The following is a 22,760-nucleotide window of genomic DNA, read 5'->3' on the forward strand; positions in this document are numbered from 1 at the left end:
AGTTTTGTGAGCCATTATGGCAAATTATGGAACCCAAAGAGGGGGTCGTGGGAACCCTGATTGATAGCAGGTTGGTCAGAAGTATGAGAGGCCCAGACTTGCAACTGATGTCTAAAGTGGGGGGCAGTCTTGTGGGGCTTAGCCCATAACCTGCAGGGTCTGTGCTAACTCCATTTAATTAGTCATAATTGAATTACAGGATACCCAGTGGGTGTGACACCCAGTAGTGGGTTGGAGGACACCTATTTGGTGTCGGAAGTGTTAAGAGTAGAGCGTAAAGAAACAAGAGATTTTCTTTTAACATGCTCCACAATTTTCCTTCTCAGCAAAAATCCTATGAAAAATCTCCGTAACTGTAAACAACACTCAGGTCTGACTTTAGGGATCACCTTTTTTTGCCTCTTCCCTCACTCTTCATCCAAATAATATCACCAGCACTTTTGCAAGTGACAAATCAGGACCTCCCAGAGTGTTGGTGAAGTCAGGAACAGACCTAAAATGAGCCATTACATTTCCAAGCCTAGCCATCTGGCTTGGGACCTAATAGAAGCTCTAGAGGACTGAGAAGGTAAAACCCACCAATTTGCTATAGGACAAGCAGACATATGGTCATTTAGTTTAGTTAAACTTGATCTGTACAGAAGAGATACTCTGAAATTCAGTATCTCATAAAGAAAACTAATTCTACCTATTAAAAACTGCTTTGGCAACTGATAAAATGCTGTGCCGACTTTTCATTGCAAAGACAGATAACATTTAAAACTAAAGCAACGTTTACCTGGAAAATCATGAGTGGCTCTATAAATCATTTATATTTTATTTAAACGTCATTTTCCGGACTTCCCTGGTGGCTCAGTGGTTAAGAATCCGCCTGCCAATGCAGAGGACACGGGTTCAATCCCTGGTCCGGGAAGATCCCACATGCCGCGGAGCAACTAAGCCTGTGCACCACAACTACTGAGCCTGCACTCTAGAGCCCGCGAGCCACAACTAGTGAAGCCTGCGCGCTCTAGGGCCCGTGTGCCACAACTACTGAGCCCGCATGGTGCAACTACTGAAATCCACACGGCTAGAGCCTGTGCTCTGCAACAAGCAAAGCCACCGCAATGAGACGCCCGTGCACCGCAATGACAAGGAGCCCCTGCTCGCCACAACTAGAGAAAGCCTGCTCGCAGCAACAAAGACCCAATGCAGCCAAAAAATTTTTTTTAAAAATTTAAAAAGTCATTTTCCAAGTTGGATTTTTTTATTTAGAAATGTAAATTCTACCTAAAAAAATAACTGGAGATAGATACTACATATATATTTATAAAGTATGTTTTTTAGAAAGTATAAACACAGCTGCTTCCTCTACTACATAGTTTGCTATCATTTTATAACCACCAATAAATTATGGTCAATAAAAGTTTTTCTTTGAAACAATTAGCACAAAAACATCAGATATACAATGTAGAAACAATGAGATTTAAATCTGGATTTAAGAAAAATACTGTTAAACATCATCAAATAGTAAGTAAAAACAGACAGTAACAGTTTTCTACGTAACAGTCTCATTCTTCCTCAGTAAATTTTAGTTTAGAAAAACAAAATCTAGGTGAGAGTATATTAAAACTATTACTTGCATAAAGTAAATTGGCATTTGCAATATTTTTGGCTCAGCTAAAAGAATAAATAATGACTACTATTTATTGAGCATTTACTATATGTCAAGCACTGTACTTAGTGATATACATATGTAATCTCATCCAATCCTGACAATAACACTATGATGTAGGCACTTTATTCCCATTTAGATGAGGAAGCTAAATCAAACTTTATTTTTTTTTATAGTAATAAAAAAAGAATTCTTCAAAGACTACCAAAAAATTAAGTAAATCCGTACTTTGATTAAAAGAAAAGCAAAGCTACTTTTAAAAGTGAATACATTCATTAATAGAATCATAGATGCAGCCACATTCAGGTTCAACTTCGTTTCTACATTTTTTAACTTGAAATAGAAACAGAATTACTTGTTAATTAGCACATATGTACTGAATGCCTAAAACACAGACTGTGATATTGGACCTTCATGAAAATGGAGAGAAAAAGGAATTGAGAAGATGCTTTATCCCCTTTGGTTTTTAAAAACATTCACTGCAAATAATTATTAGATTTTTCCCAATAATAATCAAAAAAGTTTCTCTTTTGAGCACACAGTATTATCTTTCTGTCATATTTCAGGGCCTGAGTCAAACATAAGTCTTATGAATAGTACCCAGATCTCTTGCTGACTAGTCATTAAATCGCCAGAACCACTGAGCCAAGAGATGGCAGCGAGTAAGGAATGCAGTAACCTGTGTTTAATTATACATTTCCAAGACCAATTTCTTTTTCTTTACCAAGCAAGGTTGTCTACAGGGTTACTTAGGCCATGAAGTCAACACTGAGGTTCAGTGACGGAGGCTGGGGAGAGAGTGGTGGAAATGAGTCTCCAAAGAAATAAACAGCTCTCAGTGCTGGCTGAGATTTGCATTAGGTGGCTCTCAAGCCCTTAGGAAAAAGCTAGACATTGTCCTCACGCTCGAAATAAACTCAGATGCTCTACTTTCATACCGAAGTCTGTAAATAGGGCAGCTCAGCATATATTATGACTCATTACAATAATGGATGAGTGTATACTAGATAAAATAAGCCTGTTCATAAACAAAGGGCAATTGCTATGGCTGGTGTATAAGTTCACCTGTGCGAAAACACTAACTTATAAGGACCCAGAAATGACTGAGTGTTCTCAGTGCTGGTCAGGGTAATGGCAATTATGATAAAAGTGGGGTTTTAGCATTTTAAATGTTACTTCTTTTTCCCTGTCTTTTTATTCCTTCTCCACTTGCTGAGAGAAGTACACCAAGTACCGTGGTCACATCTGAGGCAGTCTAACATGGAAAAGGATTCCAAAAATTAATTATAAATATAAGATGCCATAGAATTAATACTGTATCATGTTTCTTCAGAAATCTCTGGTGAGTTGAAGGATTATCATTCTTGGGAGAAAACTGCTGTGCCTTGTTTTGAAACACTCCTGTTAGATTTTGGTGCTAGAGATTCACCTCACAGGGTATCAGTGGTGGGCAGGGGTGAGGAGTTGTCCTGGTGGCAGGGCAGGAGGAGGGAAGGAGGCTGTAGCAGTGGCCTAGAGCAGGTTGCCAGAGCCCAGGGGAGTGCATGGCGGGAAGCAAGGGCATCCCAGTGCAGGGTGTCAGCATCAAAAGAGGGTGAGGAGGGCATCTTCGCATAGTGGGTGGCAGAGCTAAGCAGGGGTTGTTGGAACCCAAAGTGGCAGAAAAGAACCTCACAGAGGCTGGCGGCAGTGAAGACCCAGTGCAGGGTTTCAGAACCTGAGCAAGATGAGGGGTGTGTCTAAATAGCGACCAAGGCCTCTGTGAGGTGAGGAGGGAATCTCTGTGAGGTAGTTGGGTGGGCAGAGAAGGGAGGGGAATGAAGCAGCAGCCCTACACAGGTTGTCAGAACCAAAGGAGGTGAGACAGGCATCCATGGGGAGGTTAGGGGACAGCAATCTCCCAAGATAGAGTGTCAGAGCCTGAGCAGGGAGGTGAGAACATGCAAACAGGGGAGTGGCAATGGCAATATTCTGGCACGGGATGTCCGAGCCTACAGAGGGAAGAGGGCATCTGTGCCATGGGAGCAGCAGCGGGGCTTGGTGTGGGGTCCTGGAGCCTGAGAGGGGTGAGGAGGGCACCCATACAAGAGGTGGAGGCCAGGTAGCACAGCACTAGAGGTCAGAGTCTGAGTGAGGTGGGAAGGGCATTCATGTGGAGAGGTTTAAATAGGGGCACCTTTGTGTGAAGTAAAAGAGAACATCCTTGTGGGCCTGGCCATAGCCTGGAGCAGGAAGACAAGCCCAGGTGAGGTGAGGAAGGCACCTGTGAGAGGGGCAGCAGTGCTAATGGAAGACTGGTTACCTACAGAAGGGATTTACAGATAAGGAAAGGGAGAAAACTAGAATGAACCCTGTGGTATTACATTAGAATTGTGACCTGGTTTTTAATAAGTAGATATAGATATAGGTGATATAGATAGATATAGTTACAGAAAAAATATAAGGAATAATTGATAAATCCACAATCATAGTGGGAAATTTGAAAACACTTCTGTCAGAAGCTAGTAAGTAAGGAGATAAAGAATTTTTTTAAAATGTATCTTTGAATCATTTATATTTATTTGAATTATTTATATTATAATAATATATATTTTAATATATATTATATATGATTACTATAAGCTAAGGGACATTTATGGAACCCTACATAAAACAATTAGAGAATAAACATTCTTTTTGAGTATATGTGGACCATTTAGAGAAATGAATCACATACAAAGGAAGTCACATAAATAAGATTATATCATTCAAAACACATTCTCTGACCACAATCTAATAATCAAGTAAAAATAAGTTTTTTTAAAAGACCTCATATATTTATAAACTTAAACAATATCATGCAATCTAAATAATAAATAAATCAAAGGGAAAATCATAATAGAAATTGTGAAATATTTAGAACTGAATAACAACAAAGACAGTCAAACTTTTGGACTAAGCTACAGCAGTATTTAGAGGGAAATTCATAATCTTAAATACATTATTTGAAAATAGGAAGTTAAAAAAAGAACAACAGAGTAAAACCAAAGAATACAGAAGAAAGGAAATAAGATAAAAACAGAAATTAATGAAAAATAAAAGAGCACAAATGAGTATATCAAAATAAAAAAACTAAAGCTGATTCTTTGGAATGACTAATAAAATTCTGCTAATACGAACCAAAATCAAAAGGAGAGTTAATTTTGCAATAAAAATACCAGGTATTGAGAAAAGGAATTACAACTATATATTCAAAGGAGATTTTAAAATTTTAAGAGAATTCTATAAATAAATTTATGCCAATTTGAAAATATAGATGAATGGATTTAAACGAATATAAACTACCAAAATAATCTCAAGAAAAAACAGAGAATTAAATAGATCTATAAACACTTAAGTAGTCAAATTGGAAGTAAAAATCTAAGTCTAACAACAACACAACAGGTCCACATGATTCTAAATTTAGGCATATTTCACTTTTAAGCAACTGAAAATTCCTTTCCTATACAAATAGCTCCAAATACAAAAAATGAAACTCACTCTGATTTTACCTAACTACTGTAAGCTTTGTTTCGAAACTGGACATCAGCACAATGAAGAAAAATTATAAGGTAATCTCACCTACAAGCATAAATGCAAATGTGTAAACAAAATATTAGTAAACTAAATCTAGCAGTGTGTGTGTGTGTGTGTGTGTGTGTGTGTAGGATCAAGTTAAACTTATCCCAGGAATGCAGTAATGATTATTTAAAAAACTATAAATACAATTCACCACATTAACAGATTATGGGAGAAAAACCATATATATATATTCACCTAAAAAATTTCAGAATCTGTATTAAGTGAAATTCAACACTCAGGCAGGATAAAAACAGCAATAACAACAACAACAATTCAGCAAAATAAGATTAAGAAGGAACTTCCCTAGCCTGATTAAAAACAAAACAAAACATAATATTTAGTGGTAAAATTTTAGAACTGTCTTTAAAGTCAGGAATAAGATGAAAATGCCTATTTTCATTGCCTCTGTTGAGTAGGGTTCTAGTATGCCTGGTCAGTGCACTAAAAAAGAAAGTGGTATGAAGTGTGGAAAGGAAGTAACAAAACTGCCATTATTCGCAGATAATATTATTGCCTGCAGAAGAAATACAGGACAACCAATGAATCACAGCAAGAAATAGGAAAGCAAATATTAATACAAAATGCAAGGTTGTTGGACACGTGATCACCAGTCAAAAGTCAAGCCAAGAGTATTCCAATACACCAGCAATGAGCAATTAGAAAATTCAATTTACAACTGGTATTAAAATCACTAAAATACCCATAAAAAATCTAGTAAGTTTCTTTTATAGAGAAAGGCATAAAACTGGACATGTTAATTTTAACACTGTGGTATTAATTCTGTGATGGATAAACTGACCATTGAAACAGACTAGAAAGTGAGATACAAACGTATTTTTATATGAGATCTTAGTATATCATGTATCATTGAGAAAAGGATGAATATCTTTTGGTTCCAAATAACAGAAAACCAACTAAAATGGCTTAAACAATGAGAAGAATCATCATCTCACAAAACAAGCTATTTTGAGGTAAGACTCAAAGTCATCTTTAAGGATTTAGGTTCTGTTTATCTTTTTCAGGATCTCAGTGAGCTCCCTTCATTATTACAAAATACTCAAAGTGTCACAAACATATATCAAGAAAAAGGAGCTTGTTTCTTCATTATATATTTTTCTACAAGGGCAAAAGAAAATCTTTCTTAGAAGCACCTCCAGCAAACTTCGCTTTGCCTCTCTTAGGCTAGAACTGCGAAACCAATCATTAGGTGGGGAGATGAGAATATTAATATAGTCTGAGACCAATCAGGATTTGCCTGAATCATGTGGGAAAAGAGTGGACACTGGAACAAAACTGGTGTTCTGCCAACATGAGAAAGAGGGAAATGACTGTTAGGTAAGTAATCTACAGCACAATGGAATATTTCATAAATGGTGTGGGGAGAATAGGCTATCCATATGGAAGAAAAGAAAATGAGATCCCAATAATATCATAAACAAAGATAAATTCCAGGTGGATTAAAAATTCAAATGTCAGGGAGGGTGGGAGGGAGATGCAAGAGGGACGAGATATGGGGATATATGTATATGTATGGCTGATTCACTTTATTATAAAGCAGAAACTAACACACTATTGTAAAGCAATTATACTCCAATAAAGATGTTTAAAAAATAAATAAATAAATAAACAAAAATTCAAATGTCAAAAACAAAAATTAATTTTTAGTGGAAAATACTGAACAATATATTTAGAAATTAGGGGTACAAAAAGATTTCTAATATAAAACATAAATAAGAATAAACCATAAAAGATAATATTCATTAACTAGAGTACATCACATGCAAAAATTCTGTACAATAAAACATATAGGAATTAAATTTAAAAGCCAAACCACAGTCTGGGAGAAGTATTTGCATGACATAAAACAGTTTTTTCTGTTACCTAATAGATAAATAAGTATAAAAATGAGCAATTGATAGAAGAGGAAAACTGAATAGCTAATAAATACTACAGAAGGTGCTCAGCCTCATCAGTAGCCAGAGAAATGCAAATTTATACAAAGATAGTATTGACCCATTATAAAAAAATGTTTAAATTTGATAATACTGAGTGCTGGACACTATGCTGGGAAACAAACTGTCATCCAGTCCTAGCAGAAGGGTCAACTAGTTCAACGTCTTTGATAATCGGTTTGGTGATATTTAGTAAACTCAACAATATGCATGGTCAACAAAGTAACAATCCTCTCCAAGGTATATGCCCTAGAGACACTCTCTCACATGTGGGCCAGAAGACAAGTTCCAGGATACTCATCTCATTCTTTCTAACCACACACACACACACACACACAAATATGGAACAGTCTAATTATACATCAATATGGATTCCATAAATTGAATATTTATAATTAAATCTATACATGTCAATTTGGATTATCTTAAAACAGAATGCTGAGAGGGAAAAGCAGGTTGTTTAGGGATACTTATAATGTGATATCACTTACATAAAAAGTAAAACCCATAGCATAATACTCTGTATTATTCATGGAAAAATAAATATTTAATAAACATATAGAAACAAGGAATCAAGCTTGTGATTACCCCTGGGAAAGGAAAAAGGAGAATCAGAGCAGGAAAAGGCTATAGTATCAGAGACGCTTCAACTTTATGTCGTTTTATTTCTTTAATGAAAAAGGATATAAAGTAAACATAAAAACTAGTAAATTATATTGAATCTATGTGTAAGGTACATAAATATTTGTCATATTATTTTATGTGTTTGAAACACTTTATAATTTTTAAAAATACATCTTCTTAAAAGTTTCCTATGAAAGTATTTTATCAATAGTGAAAAGGTCCTACTCCACATACATCTCTCTTCATGAAAATTACAAATGACGACTTCCCTGATGGTGTAGGGGTTAAGACTCCACTCTCCCAACGCAGGGGGCCCCGGTTCGATCCCTGGTCAGGAAACTAGATCCCACATGCCGCAACTAAGATCCCACATACTGCAACTAAAAAGAGATCCCGCATGCCACAACTAAAGATCCCGCATGTGGCAAGGAAGATCCCATGTGCCACAACTAAGTCCCGGAGCATCCAAATAAATAACCTAATACTTTAAAACAAAAAAGAAAATTACAAATGGAGTTTGCCTCCCTTTCGTCTATCATAAGCATCATTTTTAAGCCACATGCTATATGTTGTTTAAGGATTAGAAAGTAGTGTCAGGGGCTTACCTGGTGGCGCAATAGTTGAGAATCTGCCTGCCAATGCAGGGGACACAGGTTCGAGCCCTGGTCTGGGAAGATCCCACATGCTGTGGAGCAGCTGGGCCCGTGAGCCACAATTACTGAGCCTGCGCGTCTGGAGCCTGTGCTCCGCAACAAGAGAGGCCGCGATAGTGAGAGGCCTGCGCACTGCGATGAAGAGTAGCCCCCGCTTGCCACAACTAGAGAAAGCCCTCGCACAGAAACGAAGATCCAACACAGCCATAAATAAAATAAATAAAATGAAACTTAAAAAAAAAAAAGACCACTTATTGTAAACATTTAAAAACAAAAAAACAAAAAAAAAAGAAAGTAGTGTCAGAAGAAATGTAAACAGTAGCAATATTCTACAGGAAAAGTAGCAAGGATTAAATAAAGATGCCATGAAGATCAAGAAAGGTCCAAATTGCATAAAACTGAAAAGAGATCTTCAAAGTTTAGTCAAATACTCAAAAAACATTCTAAGTATTGAGTGAGAAGCCAAAGACGTTACTGTCAAAAAAAAAAAAAGAAAGTAGATATAGAAACAAACTGCTACTTGAATTTTAAATTGGGGGCACTTAGAGAATATGATATAGGGCATATGTCAACAATATGATTTATTACTAAGATTATAATAAATATCAAAGTTTTTCCCTGGAATTAAAATCTTTAATTATTAATATCCCAAGAAGCTCCCAGAGCAACATACCTGGAGAAGGAGCCTTTCAAAAGCCAGAAAGTTGTCCCACTTGGCAGTCTGCGGGTGTTTCAGAGTTTGAACAGTGGCCAGCCCAAGCTGTAGGAGCCCACAGTGATTCCCTAGAGCTTTGAGGTTGTTCTTGAAGAGATGAATATAGGACGTGAGCTGTCCCGGAGTGACTCTCCCTGGAAAAACATACAATTTATCAGTGTACCCTCTTCTGGGAGTGGTAAAAATAATGAAGAGAATGCCATTAATAATACTACTGCAGGGCTTCCCTGGTGGCACAGTGGTTAAGAATCCACCTGCCAATGCAGGGGACACGGGTTCGATCCCTGGTCTGGGAAGATCCCACATGCCGCAGAGCAACTGAGCCCGTGCACCACAACTACCGAGCCTGTGCTCTAGAGCCCGCGAGCCACAACTACTGAAGCCCGCATGCCACAACTACCGAAGCCCGCGTGCCTAGAGCCCATGCTCCGCAACAAGAGAAGCCACCGCAATGAGAAGCCCACGCACCACAACAAAGAGTAGCCCCCGCTCACAACTAGAGAAAGCTTGCGCACAGCAACGAAGACCCAATGCAGCCAAAATAAATAAATAAATAAAATAAAATAAAATAAAAAAATACTACTGCCTTACATCAGCACAAAACTTCAGAGTAAACTGCAAGCTTGCCTAAGCTATTGTGACTCTTAAAACAACATGGTGACAACAGCAAAGATGAAACTATTAACTGCGTTTTGCAAGCAAGAAAACACACGTTAAGTGATCTTGCCAAGGCCATATTGCTAGTAGAATTCATTTCATAATTCGGAAGTACCCCATAAATAAGTTATCAAATAAAGTCATATGAATAAATATTTCTTGAGCTCAACATGGAGTACCTCTCCAAGACAAATGATATAGCAATCTAAGAGGCAAAAAAGTAAGGTTTCTAATTGTGTGCGTATGTATATAAAGGAGAAATCTGTTATGACTATAGCTAAAACTTTATCACTGATATCCGTGGGTTCATGACAATATTCATGAGCATAAAAGCTGGCTATTTATGGAACAAAAATGTACGGAGAACTAGAGTGGCAAAAACCCTGGAAGATGAGGTATCAGAAGAAATGGTTTGGTATGGGTGACACAGCACATTTACTACAATGGTCACCTCTATCTAGAACGAGACCCCCACTTCATAAAAGACTGGAGTACCAAAAACAAACAAACAAAAAACCACCTGTTGAAGATTCACTCTTTCAGAGCTTCTAAGTCCAACTTTTGCCTATAGCAGTCCTTCCATTTAGTCGCTTCCCACTCTAATATGTCAAATTTCACTCCTGCCATTCATCAATGCTATGGACTGAACTCCTGAACCACAGATTCTCCTCATTGGGCAAGAAGATGGCAATGGGGCCAAACATAAATGCAAGTCAAGTAATTCTTTCCTTTACATCTTACCTACACCCTGTTTGTGGTTTACTCTCTGATGCCTGAAATCCCAGTTTGTTTGTAATGTCTAGGTTTGTTAATATTTGGCAATGAGACCACCTGTATTTATTTAGCACTTTATCGTTTATACAGTGCAAGTATGTCCTCTTCTGATTTTCACAGCAACTCTATGGAGTAGCAAATAAGTGAGAGTTCAGTGTTTTACACGGTGCTAAATGGCATTTGTCAATTAATGGTTTTGCTACAGACTATAATACACAAAAAATAAAGACCTTGTTTCAAGAAACTTATAAGCCTGCAACATATTCTATCTTTTCATTACATATTTTGAAGAGATTAAGGATTTTGAAGTGCCTTATTACCTGTTTATCAGGGTGAGCATGTAAAGAATAAAAACAGTGGGAATGATGAGCACGGAGCTGAGTCTCACTAGTTTCTTTGGTCCCTTGGCGAAGCATAGTTCATTCCTGATTCTCAAGCAGCAAGCTAATGATTTGCTTGCTTAAGTACTAATAGAGAAGAGCCTCATTAACCCTTTCTCTGCTTGGTTTTGAGTCAGGTTGATTAAGGTATAATTTACATACAGTAAAATTCATCCTTTTCTGGTTCAGGCTGTTCCCATATCAGTTCTATGAATTTTGACAAATGCATGTAGTTGGGTAAGCACTGTCACAATCAAAATATAGAATATTTCCATTACTCCAAAAAGTTCCCCCTTTGTAGTCAATTCTCTTTTCCCACCCCCAGCCCTTGGTGAACACTTATCTGCATTTATCTGGCTTCTGTCCCATAGTTTTGCCTTTACAGAATGTTCTATAAGTGGAATCATATAGTATGTAGCCTTTTGAGTCTGGCTTCCTTCACTTTAGCATAAGGTATTTGATGTTCATTCATGTTGTTGCTTATATAGGTAGTTTGCTCCATTTTCTTGCTGAGTAGTAATCCATTGTATGAATGTGCCATGGTTTGTTTAGCCATTTATCCATTCACCGGTTAATGATCATTTGAGTTTTTTCCAATTTTTAGAAATTACGATAATTAGTGATGCTGAGCATCTTTTCATGTGTTTGTTGGCCATCTGTATGTCTTCTTTGGAGAAATGTCTATTTAGGTCTTCCACCCATTTTTTGATTGGGCTGTTTGTTTTTTTAATATTGAACTGCATAAGCTGCTTGTATATTTTGGAGATTAATCCTTTGTCAGTTGCTTCGTTTGCAAATATTTTCTTCCATTCTGAGGGTTGTCTTTTCATCTTGTTAATGGTTTCCTTTGCTGTCCAAAAGCTTTAAGTTTCATTAGGTCCCATTTGTTTATTTTTGTTTTTATTTTCATCACTCTAGGAGGTGGGTCAAAAAAGATCTTGCTGCAATTTATGTCAAAGAGTGTTCTTCCTATGTTTTCCTCTAAGAGTTTTATAGTGTCTGGCCTTACATTTAGGTCTTTAATCCATTATGAGTTTATTCTTGTGTATGGTGTTAAGGAGTGTTCTAATTTCATTCTTTTACATGTAGCTGTCCAGTTTTCCCAGCACCACTTATTGAAGAGGCTGTCTTTTCTCCATTGTATATTTTTGCCTCCCTTGTCATAGATTAGGTGGCCATAGGCACATGGGTTTATCTCTGGGCTTTCTATCCTGTACAAATCAAAATTACAATGAGGTATCACCTCATACTGGTCAGAATGGCCATCATCAAAAAATCTACAAACAATAAATGCTGGAGAGGGTGTGGAGAAAAGGGAACCTTCTTACACTGTTGGTGGGAATGTAAATTTATAGAGCCACTATGCAAAACAGTATGGAGGTTCCTTAAAAAACTAAAAATAGAACTACCATATGACCCAGCAATCCCACTACTTGGCATATACCCAGAGAAAACCATAATTCAAAAAGACACATGCACCCCAATGTTCATAGCAGCACTATTTACAATAGCCAGGACATGGAAGCAACCGAAATGTCCATAAACAGAGGAATGGATAAAGAAGATGTGGTGCATATATACAATGGAATACTACTCAGCCATAAAAAGGAATGAAATTGGGTCATCTGTAGAGACGTGGATGGACCTAGGAAGTGTCATACAGAGTGAAGTAAATCAGAAAGAGAAAAACAAATATCGCATATTAAAGCATACATGTGGCATCTAGAAAAATGGTATAGATGACCTTATTTGCAAAGCAGAAATAGAGACACAGACGTAGAGTACAAATGTATGGATACCAAGAGGGAAAGGGGTGGGGTGGAAGAAATTGGGAGATTGGGATTGACACATATACACTATTGATACTATGTACAAAATAGACAACCAAGGGGAACATACTGTATAGCACAGGGAACTCTACTTAATGCACTGTGGTGTCCTAAATGGGAGGGAAATAAAAGGGAGGGGATATATGTATACGTATGGCAGATTCATTTTGCTGTGCAGTAGAAGCTAACACAACATTGTAAAGCAGCTATACTTCAATAAAAATTAATTTAAAAAATAAATAAATAAAAATAAATTGAAAAAGATTCACAAATCAAAGTCCACCAACATTTTCCAAAAAAAGAAAGAAAGAAATTGTGAATAAAGCCTTCATAAACATCTTTGTACAGGTTTTTATGTGTGTATGTGTCTGTGGACATATGGTTTCATTTTTCTTAAGTAAATTTCTAGGGTTGTTGGGTCATATGTTAAGTGTATGGTTAACTTTATAAGAAACCGACAAACTAAGTTCCAAAGTGAGCTGTCCCACCAGCAACAAATGAGATTTCTGTTGCCTCACATCCTCACTAGCACTTGGTATTGCCAGTTATTTTGGTTTTAGCCATTCTATTAGGTATCTAGCAACAACTCACTGTGGTTTTAATTTGTATTTTTCTAATGACTAATAATGTTGGTCTTTTCATGTGCTTATTTGCCACCCTATATCTTTTTTGGTGAAGTTTGTCTATACAAATCTTTTGCTCATTTTTATTAGGTTGTTTATTTTCTTCCTGTTGAGTTGTGTCATTAACTTTTATTAATCCATTGGCTCAACATATATTTCTGTGCCAGGGACTGTTCTTACTGCTAAGAATAAACCCATGAACAAATCAGACAAAAATCTGTCCTCATGGCCAACAAATAAAGAAGGCAAATGATTTCTGGATGCTCTCCTAATTAATTCAGCTCATTACATGTCATTCTCTTCTTAGGGGATGGGGATCTTTTGTGCAGATGATTAATATTTTTACACAAAAACATCCTGACATATTAAATATTAACATAAATATATGAAAACAAATTTTCACATGAAATGGGTTCAAATCTAACATTGCCATGAGCTCCATTTATTTGTTTATACACTGTGCTGCAGGTGACGCAGTGTGGTCCCTGGATACACAGAGCTTTGCGTATTAAGAGAGAAAGTCATAAAACAATTATACAAACAATTGCTTAATCATTATTGTGGTAAGTATTGCTAAAGCAAAAACTAAAATGTCCTGAAACCATGAAAGGCTCTATGTGATATGTAACTGCCTACCTCTCCAACCCTATCTCCTGGACTGAAGGAGGAGGAATTTAAAAGGCTCAGAATACATACAATCCATTCGTAACATAACCGTCTTTTAGAGAGACCTCAAGAAATGGAAATCATCAGAGAAAGTCACCAGGTCTGTTTAGATTTCGACTGCCATAACCATATGCTCAATTTAAAGATAAGAATGTTTTCAATTCAGGGACTCCTCTGGTGGCGCAGTGGTTAAGAATCCGCCTGCCAATGCAGAGGACTTGGGTTCGATCCCCGGTCCGGGAAGATCCCACATGTCGTGGAGCAACTAAGCCCGTGCACCACAACTACTGAGCCTGCGCTCTAGAGCCCCCTCACCACAACTACTGAGCCCACGTGCCACAACTACTGAAGACTGCGTGCCCTACAGCCCGTGCTCCACAACAAGAGAAGCCAGCCAATGAGAAGCCCGTGCACCGCAAAGAGGAGTAGCCCCCGCTCGCCGCAACTAGAGGAAGCCAGCGCAGCAACGAAGACCCAACGCAGCCAATAAATAAATAAAAATTTTTTAAAAAAAAGAATGTCTTCAATTCAAAAACATAGCTAAACTTTTTATCCAGTTAGTATTTTCCTCGCTCAGACTTGGACTCAGTGACCATATTTACATAACACTGCCTTCCCACATAAGGCATGAGATCCAAAGGAACAAATGGATATATTTCATAACAGGAAATGCCAACAGAACACTACCTTGTGAATCAGCAATTATTCACCTTTGCTGCTCCATTCTGTTCTCCTCTGTATACCTTTTTCTTACACACACAAGCCATTAACACTTCCTTATATATGTCATGAAAGCAGGGGGGTTTTTTGGTAAAAATTCATAACATGTTAATTGGAATTTAGTAAAAGAGTACTTCACACAAATGCTTTAAAATATAGGCTAGTGACATGTTTTAAATATAAATTTAATCACAATCTTACATAAAACAAGTCAAAATCAACTGCCTGACTACCAAAAATGCTATACTGTGAGGCTAACAACTTGAGAAAACTTCTCAGTTCATATCAACTAAAACTGCAAGCAACTAGAACCAGGTGTTGAAAAAGTAATAGAACATTTATTCACATCTCATATTACCAAAAAAAAAAAAAAAACTCGTCAGGCAGATTTACATGGTGATTTTAAAATGTCAACCCAAGAAGGCTTTGCAACACATTTTTTTAAAGTCCTAAAAACAAGGGGTATTTTATATCAAAACTGCATAATACATAACAACTCTTTGAAAAGGGACAATTTTGAAATTTGAAAAATTGTTTTCAAGTAAGAAAATCTATCAGGCTTTCTTTTTCTTTTTTATAGTTTTTAAGGAAGTGAAACCGGCTTCTGATTTCAATTTAGTTAAGAAACAAACACAAAACGTTAACAACCATCAGCTCTATGTATATTTTGAAACTCTTATTGAAATAGAATTCTCTCTTGGGAGAAAGGGGACATATTTGGAAAATAAAAGGATTTAATATTTTATATTGTCTGTGATCCTTACAATATTGAATTCCATTGTATTCAAATGAATTATGGAACTTATTCTTCCACTTACTATATACATTTGATAAACTATAACTTTCTGAACCTGTTTTGTGGCTTGGTAAGATATACTTAAAATATCTACACATATATGATTCTTTGTTGATTTTCTTTAAAAAAAAAAAAAAAGTATTCTGTCAGTGCTAGGTTTGATTTAATCCCCAAATTGTGTCTTAATGGTAGAAAGTAACCATCAGAAATTTTGTCTAAAATAGCATATTTAGCTACTAAATGTTTTCTTAAAAAAAAAAAACTCGAGGAGAAGAAGATGGCGGAAGAGTAAGACGCGGAGATCACCTTCCTTCCCACAGATACATTAGAAATACATCTACACGTGGAACTGCTCCTACAGAACACCCACTGAACGCTGGCAGAAAACGTCAGACCTCCCAAAAGGCAAGAAACTCCCCACGTACCTGGGTAGGGCAAAAAAAAAAAGAAATAACAGAGACAAAAGAATAGGGACAGGACCTGCACCAGTGGGAGGGAGCCGTGAAGGAGAAAAGGTTTCCACGCACTAGGAAGCCCCTTCGCGGGCGGAGACTGCGGGTGGCGGAGGGGGGAAGCTTCGGAGCCACGGAGGAGAGCGCAGCCACAGGGGTGCGGAGGGCAAAGCGGAGAGACTCCCGCACAGAGGCTCGGCGCCAAGCAGCACTCACCAGCCCGAGAGGCTTGTCTGCTCACCCGCCGGGGCGGGCGGGGGCTGGGAGCTGAGGCTCGGGCTTAGGTCGGATCGCAGGGAGAGGACTGTGGTTGGCGGCGTGAACACAGCCTGAAGGGGTTAGCGCACCACAGCTGGCTGGGAGGGAGTCCGGGAAAAAGTCTGCAGCTGCCGAAGAGGCAAGAGACTTTTTCTTGCCTCTTTGTTTCACGGCGCGCAAGGAGAGGGGATTCAGAGCGCCGCCTAAATGAACTCCAGAGGCGGGCGCGAGCCACGGCTATCAGCGCGGACCCCAGAGACGGGCATGAGACGCTAAGGCTGCTGCTGCCGCCACCAAAAAGCCTGTGTGCGAGCACAGGTCACTCTCCACACCGCCCCTCCCGGGAGCCGGTGCAGCCCGCCACGGCCAGGCTCCCGTGATCCGGGGACAACTTCCCCAGGAGAACGCACGGCGCGCCTCTGGCTGGTGCAACGTCACGCCGGCCTCTGCCGCCGCAGGCTCGCCCCGCATCCGTATCCCTCCCTCCCCCCGGCCTGAGTGAGCCAGAGCCCCCGAAGCAGCTGCTCCTTTAACCCCGTTCTGTCTGGGCGGGGAACAGACGCCCTCAGGCGACCTACACGCAGAGGCGGGTCCAAATCCAAAGCTGAACCCCGGGAGCTGTGCAAACAAAGAAGAGAAAGGGAAGTCTCTCCCAGCAGCCTCAGAAGCAGCGGATTAAAGCTCCACAAACAACTTGATGTGCCTGCATCTGTTGAATACCTGAATAGACAACGAATCATCCCAAATTCAGGAGGTGGACTTTGGGAGCAGGATATATTAATTTTTCCCCTTTTCCTTTTTTTGTGAGTGTATATGTATATGCTTCTGGGTGAGATTTTGTCTGTATAGCTTTGCTTTATAAAAGCTTTATTTTACTTCACTATATTTTATCCTCTTTCTTTCTTTCTTTCTATTTTTTATCCCTTTTACTCTGAGCCGTGTGGATGAAAGGCTCTTGGTGCTCCAGCCAGGCATCAGGGCTGTGCCTCTGAGGTGGGAGAGCCAACTTCAGGACACTGGTCCACAAGAGACCTCCCAGCTCCACGTAATACCAAACGGCAAAAATCTCTCACAGATCTCCATCTCAACATCAAGACCCAGCTTCACTCAATGACCAGCAAGCTACAGTGCTGCACACCCTATGCCAAACAACTAGCAAAACAGGAACACAGCCCCATCCATTAGCAGAGAGGCTGCCGAAAATCATAATAAGGCCACAGACACCCCAAAACACACCACCAGACGTGGACGTGCCCACCAGAAAGGCAAGATCCAGCCTCATCCACCAGAATACAGGCACTAGTTCCCTCCACCAGGAAACCTACACAACCCACTGAACCAAGCTTAGCCACTGGAGACAGATACCAAAAACAACGGGAACTACGAACCTGCAGCCTGTGAAAAAGGAGACCCCAAACACAGTAAGATAAGCAAAATGAGACGACAGAAAAACACACAGCAGATGAAGGAGCAGGGTCAAAACACACCAGACTAACAAATGAAGAGGAAATAGGTAGTCTACCTGAAAAAGAATTCAGAATAATGATAGTAAGGATGATCCAAAATCTTGGAAATAGAATAGACAAAATGCAAGAAACATTTAACAAGGGCGTAGAAGAACTAAAGAGGAACCAAGCAACAATGAAAAACACAATAAATGTAATTAAAAATACTCTAGATGGGATCAATAGCAGAATAACTGAGGCAGAAGAACGGATAAGTGACCTGGAAGATAAAATGGTGGAAATAACTACTGCAGAGCAGGATAAAGAAAAAAGAATGAAAAGAACTGAGGACAGTCTCAGAGACCTCTGGGACAACATTAAACGCACCAACATTCGAATTATAGGGGTCCCAGAAGAAGAAGAGAAAAAGAAAGGGACTGAGAAAATATTTGAAGAGATTATAGTTGAAAACTTCCCTAATATGGGAAAGGAAATAGTTAATCAAGTCCTGGAAGCACAGAGAGTCCCATACAGGATAAATCCAAGGAGAAACACACCAAGACACATATTAATCAAACTATCAAAAATTAAATATAAAGAAAACATATTAAAAGCAGCAAGGGAAAAACAACAAATAACACACAAGGGCATCCCCATAAGGTTAACAGCTGATCTTTCAGCAGAAACTCTGCAAGCCAGAAGGGAGTGGCAGGATATACTTAAAGTGATGAAGGAGAAAAACCTACAACCAAGATTACTCTACCCAGCAAGGATCTCATTCAGATTTGATGGAGAAATTAAAACCTTTACAGACAAGCAAAAGCTGAGAGAGTTCAGCACCACCAAACCAGCTTTACAACAAATGCTAAAGGAACTTCTCTAGGCAAGAAACACAAGAGAAGGAAAAGACCTACAATAACAAACCCAAAACATTTAAGAAAATGGGAATAGGAACATACATATCGATAATTACCTTAAATGTAAATGGATTAAATGCTCCCACCAAAAGACACAGACTGGCTGAATGGATACAAAAACAAGACCCATATATATGCTGTCTACAAGAGACCCACTTCAGACCTAGAGACACATACAGACTGAAAGTGAGGGGATGGAAAAAGATATTCCATGCAAATGGAAATCAAAAGAAAGCTGGAGTAGCAATTCTCATATCAGACAAAATAGACTTTAAAATAAAGACTATTACAAGAGACAAAGAAGGACACTATATAATGATCAAGGGATCGATCCAAGAGGAAGGTATAACAATTGTAACTATTTATGCACCCAACATAGGAGCACCTCAATACATAAGGCAAATACTAACAGCCATAAAAGGGGAAATCGACAGCAACACAATCATAGTAGGGGACTTTAACACCCCACTTTCACCAATGGACAGATCATCCAAAATGAAAATAAATAAGGAAACACAAGCTTTAAATGATACATTAAACAAGATGGACTTAATTGATATTTATAGGACATTCCACCCAAAAACAACAGAATACACATTTTTCTCAAGTGCTCATGGAATATTCTCCAGGATAGATCATATCTTGGGTCACAAATCAAGCCTTGGTAAATTTAAGAAAATTGAAATCGTATCAAGTATCTTTTCCGACCACAACGCTATGAGACTAGATATCAATTACAGGAAAAGATCTGTAAAAAATACAAACACATGGAGGCTACACAATACACTACTTAATAACGAAGTGATCACTGAAGAAATCAAAGGGGAAATCAAAAAATACCTAGAAACAAATGACAATGGAGACACGATGACCCAAAACCTATGGGACGCAGCAAAAGCAGTGCTAAGAGGGAAGTTTATAGCAATACAAGCCTACCTCAAGAAACAGGAAACATCTCGAATAAACAACCTAACCTTGCACCTGAAGCAATTAGAGAAAGAAGAACAAAAAAACCCCAAAGCTAGCAGAAGGAAAGAAATCATAAAGATCAGATCAGAAATAAATGAAAAAGAAATGAAGGAAACAATAGCAAAAATCAATGAAACTAAAAGCTGGTTCTTTGAGAAGATAAACAAAATTGATAAACCATTAGCCAGACTCATCAAGAGAAAAAGGGAGAAGACTCAAATCAATAGAATTAGAAATGAAAAAGGAGAAGTAACCACTGACACTGCAGAAATACAAACGATCATGAGAGATTACTACAAGCAACTCTATGCCAATAAAATGGACAACCTGGAAGAAATGGACAGATTCTTAGAAATGCACAACCTGCCGAGACTGAACCAGGAAGAAATAGAAAATATGAACAGACCAATCACAAGCACTGAAATTGAAACTGTGATTAAAAATCTTCCAACACACAAAAGCCCAGGACCAGATGGCTTCACAGGCGAATTCTATCAAACATTTAGAGAAGAGCTAACACCTATCCTTCTCAAACTCTTCCAAAATATTGCAGAGGGAGGAACACTCCCCAACTCATTCTACGAGGCCACCATCACCCTGATACCAAAACCAGGCAAAGATGTCACAAAGAAAGAAAACTACAGGCCAATATCACTGATGAACATAGATGCAAAAATCCTCAACAAAATACTAGCAAACAGAATCCAACAGCACATTAAAAGGATCATACACCATGATCAAGTGGGGTTTATTCCAGGAATGCAAGGATTCTTCAATATACGCAAATCAATCAACGTGATACATCATATTAACAAATTGAAGGAGAAAAACCATATGATCATCTCAATAGATGCAGAGAAAGCTTTCGACAAAATTCAACACCCATTTATGATAAAAGTCCTGCAGAAAGTAGGCATAGAGGGAACTTTCCTCAACATAATAAAGGCCGTATATGACAAACCCACAGCCAACATTGTCCTCAATGGTGAAAAACTGAAACCATTTCCACTAAGATCAGGAACAAGACAAGGTTGCCCACTCTCACCACTATTATTCAACATAGTTTTGGAAGTGTTAGCCACAGCAATCAGAGACGAAAAAGAAATAAAAGGAATCCAAATCGGAAAAGAAGAAGTAAAGCTGTCACTGTTTGCAGATGACATGATACTATACATAGAGAATCCAAAAGATGCTACCAGAAAACTACTAGAGCTAATCAATGAATTTGGTAAAGTAGCAGGATACAAAATTAATGCACAGAAATCTCTTGCATTCCTGTATACTAATGATGAAAAATCTGAAAGTGAAATTAAGAAAACACTCCCGTTTACCATTGCAACAAAAAGAATAAAATACCTAGGAATAAACCTACCTAAGGAGACAAAAGACCTGTATGCAGAAAATTATAGGACACTGATGAAAGAAATTAAAGATGATACAAATAGATGGAGAGATATACCATGTTCTTGGATTGGAAGAATAAACATTGTGAAAATGACTCTGCTACCCAAAGCAATCTACAGATTCAATGCAATCCCTATCAAACTACCACTGGCATTTTTCACAGAACTAGAACAAAAAATTTCACAATTTGTATGGAAACACAAAAGACCCCGAATAGCCAAAGCAATCTTGAGAACGAAAAACGGAGCTGGAGGAATCAGGCTCCCTGACTTCAGACTATACTACAAAGCTACAGTAATCAAGACAGTTTGGTACTGGCACAAAAACAGAAATATAGATCAATGGAACAGGATAGAAAGCCCAGAGATAAGCCCACACACATATGGTCACCTTATCTTTGATAAAGGAGGCAAGCATATACAGTGGAGAAAAGACAGCCTCTTCAATAAGTGGTGCTGGGAAAATTGGACAGGTACATGTAAAAGTATGAAATTAGAACACTCCCTGACACCATACACAAAAATAAACTCAAAATGGATTAAAGACCTAAGTGTAAGGCCAGACACTATCAAACTCTTAGAGGAAAACATAGGCAGAACACTCTATGACATAAATCACAGCAAGATCCTTTTTGACCCAGGTCCTAGAGAAATGGAAATAAAAACACAAATAAACAAATGGGACCTAATGAAACTTAAAAGCTTTTGCACAGCAAAGGAAACCATAAACAAGACCAAAAGACAACCCTCAGAATGGGAGAAAATATTTGCAAATGAAGCAACTGACAAAGGATTAATCTCCAAGATTTACAAGCAGCTCATGCAGCTCAATAACAAAAAAACAAACAACCCAATCCAAAAATGGGCAGAAGACCTAAATAGACATTTCTCCAAAGAAGAGATACAGATTGCCAACAGACACATGAAAGAATGCTCAACATCATTAATCATTAGAGAAATGCAAATCAAAACTACAATGAGGTATCATCTCACACCGGTCAGAATGGCCATCATCAAAAAATCTAGAAACAATAAATGCTGGAGAGGGTGTGGAGAAAAGGGAACACTCTTGCACTGTTGGTGGGAATGTAAATTGATACAGCCACTATGGAGAACAGTATGGAGGTTCCTTAAAAAACTAAAAATAGAACTACCATATGACCCAGCAATCCCACTACTGGGCATATACCCTGAGAAAACCATAATTCAGAAAGAGTCATGTACCAAAATATTCATTGCAGCTCTGTTTACAATAGCCAGGACATGGAAGCAACCTAGGTGTCCATCATCGGATGAATGGATAAAGAAGATGTGGCACATATATACAATGGAATATTACTCAGCCATAAAAAGAAATGAAATGGAGGTGTTTGTAATGAGGTGGATGGAGTTAGAGTCTGTCATACAGAGTGAAGTAAGTCAGAAAGAGAAAAACAAATACAGTATGCTAACACATATATATGGAATCTAAGGGAAAAAAAAAAAAAAAAAGAGGTCATGAAGAACCTAGTGGCAAGATGGGAATAAAGACACAGACCTACTAGAGAATGGACTTGAGGATATGGGTAGGGGGAGGGGTGAGATGTGACAGGGTGAGAGAGTGTCATGGACATATATACACTACCAAATGTAAAATAGATAACTAGTGGGAAGCAGCTGCATAGCACAGGGAG

General features: G+C 38.3%; 1 protein-coding gene across 1 annotated transcript in view; it reads right to left on the minus strand.

Annotated features, from left to right (window-relative positions):
• The window catches only part of SCFD2 (sec1 family domain containing 2), a 410,854-nt gene that overhangs the window by 320,626 nt on the left and 67,468 nt on the right, over positions 1-22,760 (minus strand). Inside the window, exon 4 of the mRNA XM_061192275.1 lies at positions 9,157-9,332. Coding sequence (XP_061048258.1) covers positions 9,157-9,332 — 176 coding nt within the window. The remainder of the gene's footprint in view (positions 1-9,156; positions 9,333-22,760) is intronic.

The sequence above is a fragment of the Eubalaena glacialis genome, chromosome 5 (assembly GCF_028564815.1).
Source record: "Eubalaena glacialis isolate mEubGla1 chromosome 5, mEubGla1.1.hap2.+ XY, whole genome shotgun sequence".
NCBI lineage: Eukaryota > Metazoa > Chordata > Mammalia > Artiodactyla > Balaenidae > Eubalaena > Eubalaena glacialis.